Consider the following 7,492-nt stretch of genomic DNA (forward strand, 5'->3'; position numbering starts at 1 on the left):
GCGGTGAGTAAATGACATGTTCATTTTCTATAATGTGTTTGTCATGGAAAAACAAGTTTATCTTTTCAAATTTATTTTGTGTGTATGAGAGAGAGAGAGAGAGAGAGTATACGGTGCTGCTGTCAGACATCTAATCATATGTGCCAAGTTTCAAATCCATGCTGGGTGTTTGTTAGGGAAATCTTTGCCATTTAAGAATTACACTAACTTTTCAGTCTTGTCAGGCATCAGTATTGGGATAAAATTGGGCCTGATGGGCCAAAGTGGACAATACATCACATGAGTTTGAACCTTGCATTTGGTATAAAAGCTACTACTGGGTATGGCCATGCCAGTCTGTCTCACACACAGCTGTGGGCCACTCTTACAAGGGTGTCAAAGATTAGATAGGAGAACGAGTATGCCACATCAAGTGCGTGCTCGGGAGATCTTGGCCATGTTAGGATACATTAGGTTTCAATCTTGTGAGGCACCTTTATGTGGCAAAACAGTGAGGTGCAGTTGGCCAAAGTTGATAGTACCCCACCAGAGTTGACCTAGGTCATTGTGCCAGGCCTATCCCTATACAATACATGCCATATTCCACCAATATATGTAATATTTTGGAGCACATTATCATGTTTGGATGATTCTGAATGGTTGATTTATGATCATTTGGATGGTCAAGTCCTTGCTAATATTGTTTCTAGGTAAAGAAAACCAAGATTATAATGCTGAAATATAATTTACTACTTACTGTTATTATTTTCTTGATATCAATAGAACTTAGAACCTTAAGGAGATCAGTCCTTGCATTAGAGGAGATGTATGCCTGCTAAATGGAACCAGGACTGAAGTTTCTTGTTTGAGTATGGAGACAAGTTGTTTTGATTGTCTATTTGTTGCTTGGTATTTGGTTTAAAGTTTTATGAGGGGGAGAATGTAGCCTCATTTTGTAGATGCATTTGAATTATATTCTTTGGTGCAGTTACTTCATCGAATGTATACCTTTCCTTTCCCAGAAAGTCCCTTCTTTTTTTTGTTTTTTTTTTTTTGGGGGGGGGGTGGGGTAAAATGCACAAAAGGGAGCTAAATAGCCATTTTCTATGAAGGCACTCCGCTACATCAGGCAAATAGCTCAGGAAGCAAGTGGTGAGGTGGTATATGGTTTGGGCAGACAGCCAGCAGTCCTGCGAACCTTTAGTCAAAGATTGAGCAGGTAGCTGTTCAAGATTTATTTTCTTTCTTAAATTCTCTCATTTATTTTTTTGTACAAGGAATCCATGTGTGTGCATATTTCTGCCTATTTTTTTTTATTTAAATGTGTAAGGGTTTTCATGTTATATGGTTCTAATGATATATTCTTTATTATTCTTTTTGTAGAGGCTTCAATGATGCCATTAATGGATTTAATGATGATGGCTGGTCATTGATGAATTGTGGTGATGGTGCTGAAGATGTGATAATTGCGGTTAATTCAACCAAGAATTTGAACCCTCCCAATTCCCTTTCCTTGCTTGGGGGCATTCTTTGTGCAAAGGCCTCCATGCTAATCCAAGTGAGCTTTCAAACCAGTACTAGAAATATGACACAGTTTTAAAATTTTTTGTGTGGTATGCTGCACAAAAAAAAGGGTGGGGGGTAGCAGTAATGCTTACATATCCTGATTGTTGAAATGAGAAATTTATTGGTACATGTCTAGTTTATAGACTTTGCCTTGTTGGTTAATGGCTTGCCTGTCTGGTTATATTGCATGTGTATCTGTTAATTGGGGGGTGGCGGGGGCAGTAATGCTTACATATCCTGATTGTTGAAATGAGAAATTTATTGGTTTATGTCTAGTTTATAGACTTTGCCTTGTTGGTTAATGGCTTGCCTGTCTGGTTATATTGCATGTGTATCTGTTAAGTGGCTTCTTGTAACCTGTGTAATTTCGTTTCTCCTCTCTCACTCCCTGAGCCTTAAATCCTCTGATTTTTTGCTGAGAAATTGGTGGAATCTTCCATTTTAACATTTTCCTTTTGGTGATAGAAATCATAAGAATGTAAAAAGATATAAATGCATTAACTTCATTTTGAAGTTGTCAGTGGAATCAAGGCCGCAATCAGAAGTTCTGTTTGGGCCTTGAATTCAACCAAGTGACCAAAATCCTCCTGGATTATTGTGGAATACTTAGCCGATTGTCCAGTGTGTATCTGAGGATCAACATTGATGAAAATAATTTAAGTTAATATTCATTTGAGTTTTATACAGCATGGATTTGGCTTTAAAACTGATAAATGCATGCGTGCGCATGCATGGGTTTTGAAATTTCCTGCCAGAATGTCCCTCCTGCTGTGCTGGTTCGATTCTTGAGAGAGCATCGCTCTGAGTGGGCTGATTTTAATGTTGATGCCTATTCAGCTGCATCATTGAAAGCTAGCTCATATGCATATCCAGGGATGAGGCCGACAAGATTTACCGGGGGTCAAATCATCATGCCACTTGGTCACACAATTGAACATGAAGAGGTATGTTCAATTCTTCTCCTCCTTGTCATGCCAGACATCTTCTGAAGTTCAGCATTTGAACTGATAGAATTAGATACTCAATTACAGTTTTTGAATCTTGGATATTTATTTCATGACAGCAGCAAGTTCTGCATTTCTTAATACACACCCTTCCTCATGGAGAATAAATAAATAAGTAAAAGAGCAAGAAAGGAGATTTCTGCTTCTCTTTCTTCTGTTGTTCTCTTTCAAGGCATCTAATTTCTGAACATTACAACATATCTGATGGGATGATGCGCAACCATTTTGTGTTATATCTCATACAAAATATGTGGATCATGTCCTGCATTGTAATGCTTTCTGACTTTTATTTTATGCTCCAGATGCTCGAAGTAATTCGTCTTGAAGGCCATTCTCTTCCCCAGGAAGATGCTTTTATGTCAAGGGATATTCATCTCCTACAGGTGCACACTTCAGTTTTTTGGTGAATTATGCGTCTAATTTTTTTTTTGTTTGGCATTCTTTCCAACATTGGGTTATTTTTCTGATAATGAGATGTCAATGTCAAACTTTCTCCTTTTCTTGTATAAAACTAGTGAAAATAATTATTGATTTTAGATTATTGTCTGTAAACTGTTTCAACTTAAGTTAATCAGTATCTTATGCTCAAAACAAGGGGCATCATAGCTTGAGTTAGAGCTAGCAGTGGTCCAGGATCCACATTATTTGAAAATCACCGACCTTAACCTATTTATTTATGAGGATAGGCCCAAAACTATCTGTCAAGTTTCAACCTGCTTGTTTATTATTTTTTGTTGGTGCTCACCAATCTGTTTATTCTTAAAGAAGTTTAAAGACAGACAAAAATTATTAGGAAATCTTAGTACCATTTTAGGAACATGCTAATCCTGTTTGTTTGGGTTGATTGGGCACCCTTTATTTTGAGCTAAGTCCTGTATCTGGGGTCAGATGTTGCCACCTCGCTCCTTATATTAGTTTTACAAAATAGTCTTTGATTATTTTAATAAAAATAATGAGTAGAACTCATTAACTGTTTTCCCTCTTCATTCTAGTGATCAAGGGTCTAATCTTATTGTTTGATATTTTCTTGAATGGCTTGCAGATATGTAGTGGGACTGATGAGAATGCAGTGGGAGCCTGCTCCGAACTTGTTTTTGCTCCAATTGATGAAATGTTTCCAGATGATGCCCCGCTGCTACCATCTGGTTTTCGCATCATTCCTTTGGATTCAAAAACAGTTGAGTTAGACCATGCTCTATGTGAACTCCCACTGAACCCCCACTATATTTATTTATTTTTCTTATTACTTCTAGTTATGTCACTGGTGAAAAATATACAAAGTTCTGTGGCTTTCTATTTTATAAAAAAGGAGTAGAAAAAGAAAATCCATCCTTGCACTTTTTTTTTTGACTCTAACTCTTGTATGGTGGTTGCCGAAAAAATCAATCTGGTTAAATGAATTTTTATAATTGTTTAATAAATCAAAAACTAAGTTTTATATATTGTTATTCAACCAACTGTTATCATTTAGAACTCTCATTTTTGCCCAAGTGTGAAGGATTCATCTGAGTTCTAATGAAGTTAAAAGATGAGACAACTCCACAAGGACTCCAATGTATAAGTATTGGCAGTCCATGATTCTTGTTACATTTGGTTCGTCTAATAGAATAGGGTGAGAATGGAGTAGCTATTTTATAGAAATATAAGGTCCATGAATGTGGAGTGGCGTATAACATACTTTCCTGTTGGGAATGGTAATTCTCTGTCTATTCCATATTTAGTTTGAAGAACACCACATTTTACATGATAAATTGCCTTAGAATGGCACCACTTCCAATCCCATCTCTAAATCATAAACTATTATATTCTGATGCAATCTCTATTCCATTCTCACTGTATTTCACAACCCAAAATGTTGCTTTAGTTCTATCCTGCAGTTTTTTATGGTAATGTGTGTAGATATCATTTTGCCAATTCATCTTTCTTAAGCCTTTGGAGATTTTGTAAATGGAAAAAGTTGAATTGGGAAGAAATCACCGTGTCTGAAATGATGCATTTATGAATACGCAGTTAAAGTGTTGGGTTTGCCTAATTCAAATGAGGTTAGGCTTTTTCATAAATGCTGATGGTTATCATAATTCAGGGTGATACAAAGGATGCATTAACTGCACACAAGACCCTGGATCTGACGTCCAGTCTCGAAGTGGGGCCGCCACCAAATCATGCGTCAGGAGACGCTTCCTCATCTTATAACATGCGATCAGTATTGACTATTGCTTTTCAGTTCCCATTTGAGAATAATTTACAGGATAATGTTGCTACCATGGCTCGCCAATATGTCCGTAGTGTGATTTCTTCTGTGCAAAGGGTTGCTATGGCTATATCTCCTTCTGGACTGAGCCCTACTGTCGGACCAAAGCTAGTACCAGGCTCTCCAGAAGCGCTTACGCTAGCTCATTGGATCTGCCAGAGCTATAGGCAAGTTTTTTCCCCTCCTGTGATTCATGTTTAATTAGTTACTACAGTTGCTGCCATGACATCTTGGCTGGGTAGCATCTGCTGTCCTCTCTGGAGCAATATGTTTGTGGTTAATCTAAATGAAAAATAATATGAATTAAAAGACGGGGGTGTGGCATGTGTTGGAAATGGGTTAGGAGGGAGGGGCTACGAAACTAATAGTCATTTTGAGTAGTCCAATTTTTAATCTAATCTTATATTGTGGAATATTGAGCTCTCTTTAAGCCTACTAAATTTGAATGACTAATGTTTCCAATGGAGAATGGTCAGATCATGTTGCCAAACCAGCTCATAATCAGTTTCTGTGTTGCTAAAATATATATTTCCTTCTTTCCTAATTACTTTTTATCTACAGTTATCATTTAGGGTCAGATTTGCTGAGATCTGATGCTGGGGGTAGTGACTCATTGTTGAAGCATCTCTGGCACCATCAGGATGCCATCTTGTGCTGCTCATTGAAGGTAAAATTACACTCCCATTAGAAAGTCTTATCCTTTTGATAAGTTATATAAATGCCTCATTATTTTGTATATATTGAGCCCCTAGCAACTATGGCTGTTGAGGAAATCAATCAATTTCATGTTTTGATTTTTATCCCCTGTGCTCTCTCTCTCTCTCTCTCTCCATATCTTACTTACTGGTTGCATCACATAGCACATTCAGGTAGTGATGTTTGTTTGCAGCATGGTAACTTGCCAATGTTCTCAGAATGTCTCTTTTTCTAATTTTAGTGACATTATTCTAACATTTTGGGGTTGCTGTGCCTAACCCTTGTATTTTGATGTATCCAATTAAATAAACTGTCTGATGCAGACTTCTGGTTGAATAGCCAAAACAAGCCAAAAATAATGATAAACACATTTTTTCTGAGCAATTGTTGCTCAATTAGGAGATGAATATCTATTCTCAAGAATCCAAAGCAGTGAATTTTGTTTTACACGCACATGCATGATTTGAAAAAATTCAACGGATATCTTTTTTAATTGGTGTTTTGGTTGGTGTTGCAGTCATTGCCAGTTTTCATCTTTGCAAACCAGGCTGGGCTTGACATGCTGGAGACAACTCTAGTGGCTCTACAAGACATCACATTGGATAAGATATTTGATGAGCCTGGTCGAAAGGCACTTTGTGCTGACTTTGCCAAGATAATGCAACAGGTGATTTTTATTCCTAGTTGTCTTGTTTGTGTAGGAAAGAAATGGTGAACTTAACAGTAAAAAGGGTTAAATCTGCAATTTGGTGGACCCATTTAGTGGACCTAGTGAATTGAAAGTTTGCTCATTTTAACAAGTGTTAGTATTACCATTCTATTCTAACACACTAGCCATTATTATTTAATGATTTGACTGTTTTACTTTATATGGATTAGGAGTTGAAATATTTAACTTGCTTTGCTGGTATTTGGGTCCACTAGATGCCAGCGGTGGATCGTCATGATTTTGTTTATGTATATTTCCATCTAAAGGCATTATCTAGAAGCTAATCTGGCTGAACTCTTTCAAATTTAGCCGTGTTCAATATATAGTTGTCTGGCCTGCTTTTGGTGTGCTAGGCTCCTTGCAACTTTTGGTGCAGTGTGAGAGAGTAAAAAGAAGCGGGTAAGAGAAAAGGCAGAGCAGGGTGGTTTCACCAGGCCACTTCTGCAGGCACAAGGCACTGAATCATGTGACATAAACTTGCAAAGCAAATAAAATAGAGGACCACTTTGCTACTTCTGTAGTGATTGCTGAAACTACTGTGCTTGTTTTGTTATCAGGGTTTCACGACCTTGCCGGCTGGAATCTGCATGTCGACAATGGGGCGGCATGTTTCATTTGAGCAGGCCATTGCATGGAAAGTCCTCGCTGCGGAAGAGAACACTGTTCATTGCCTTGCCTTCTCCTTCATGAACTGGTCTTTTGTGTGAGCGTTGTTTATTCATCCCACCCCTTCCTCGTCTCCTCGCCACTGAATTTGAAAAGAAAAAAAAAAGGAAAAAAAGAAAAGAAAAGAAGCAAACACAAAAGTTTTGTAATATTCAGATCCCCAGCCCCCAGGTTTGCATTATATTAATTTAATTAAAAATTTATTAGATGCACCCAAAATTTGTTGTCTTCCATGTAAATTTTGGTGGTGGAGCGTTTTTCTGACTTCAGTGGATTGCTGCTGGAACCTTGTAACTGACAAAAAAAAGGGGAGAGCTCTTCTCCATGCAGACTTTTGAAGTTTTTGGTTTACGTTAGGCTGACAAATCAGGAGTCACGAGCTTGTTCAAGCTCTTTTTCCGCTTTGCTTTGCTTCCCCTGTTTTTATGTTTCATAGCTATGTTGTGTTTCAAGTTTGCTTTAAGTTCCATTCGTCTCTTCCTGGGACTGACCAATTCAGAGGTTACCTTTCAGCTCTCATGATCATCGTCTTGCGTCATTTTCCTCGGCAGATTTGTGGTTGTGTTGAAACAATTCATGAGCAATTATCTAAGCTACTATATGTTTTTGAAGAGAAATAGT

General features: G+C 37.6%; 1 protein-coding gene across 1 annotated transcript in view; it reads left to right on the forward strand.

Annotated features, from left to right (window-relative positions):
- Nucleotides 1-7,090, forward strand: part of LOC131148600 (homeobox-leucine zipper protein REVOLUTA) — an 11,575-nt gene extending 4,485 nt beyond the window's left edge. The window contains exons 9-18 of the mRNA XM_058098429.1: nucleotides 1-3; nucleotides 1,092-1,198; nucleotides 1,363-1,537; nucleotides 2,301-2,489; nucleotides 2,852-2,932; nucleotides 3,592-3,726; nucleotides 4,633-4,967; nucleotides 5,362-5,467; nucleotides 6,014-6,163; nucleotides 6,763-7,090. The exon at nucleotides 1-3 is cut by the window's left edge and continues 72 nt beyond it. Coding sequence (XP_057954412.1) covers nucleotides 1-3; nucleotides 1,092-1,198; nucleotides 1,363-1,537; nucleotides 2,301-2,489; nucleotides 2,852-2,932; nucleotides 3,592-3,726; nucleotides 4,633-4,967; nucleotides 5,362-5,467; nucleotides 6,014-6,163; nucleotides 6,763-6,912 — 1,431 coding nt within the window. The 3' untranslated portion in view covers nucleotides 6,913-7,090. The remainder of the gene's footprint in view (nucleotides 4-1,091; nucleotides 1,199-1,362; nucleotides 1,538-2,300; nucleotides 2,490-2,851; nucleotides 2,933-3,591; nucleotides 3,727-4,632; nucleotides 4,968-5,361; nucleotides 5,468-6,013; nucleotides 6,164-6,762) is intronic.
- The last annotated feature ends 402 nt before the right edge of the window (nucleotides 7,091-7,492 follow it).

This window comes from Malania oleifera, chromosome 2 (genome assembly GCF_029873635.1).
Source record: "Malania oleifera isolate guangnan ecotype guangnan chromosome 2, ASM2987363v1, whole genome shotgun sequence".
NCBI lineage: Eukaryota > Viridiplantae > Streptophyta > Magnoliopsida > Santalales > Ximeniaceae > Malania > Malania oleifera.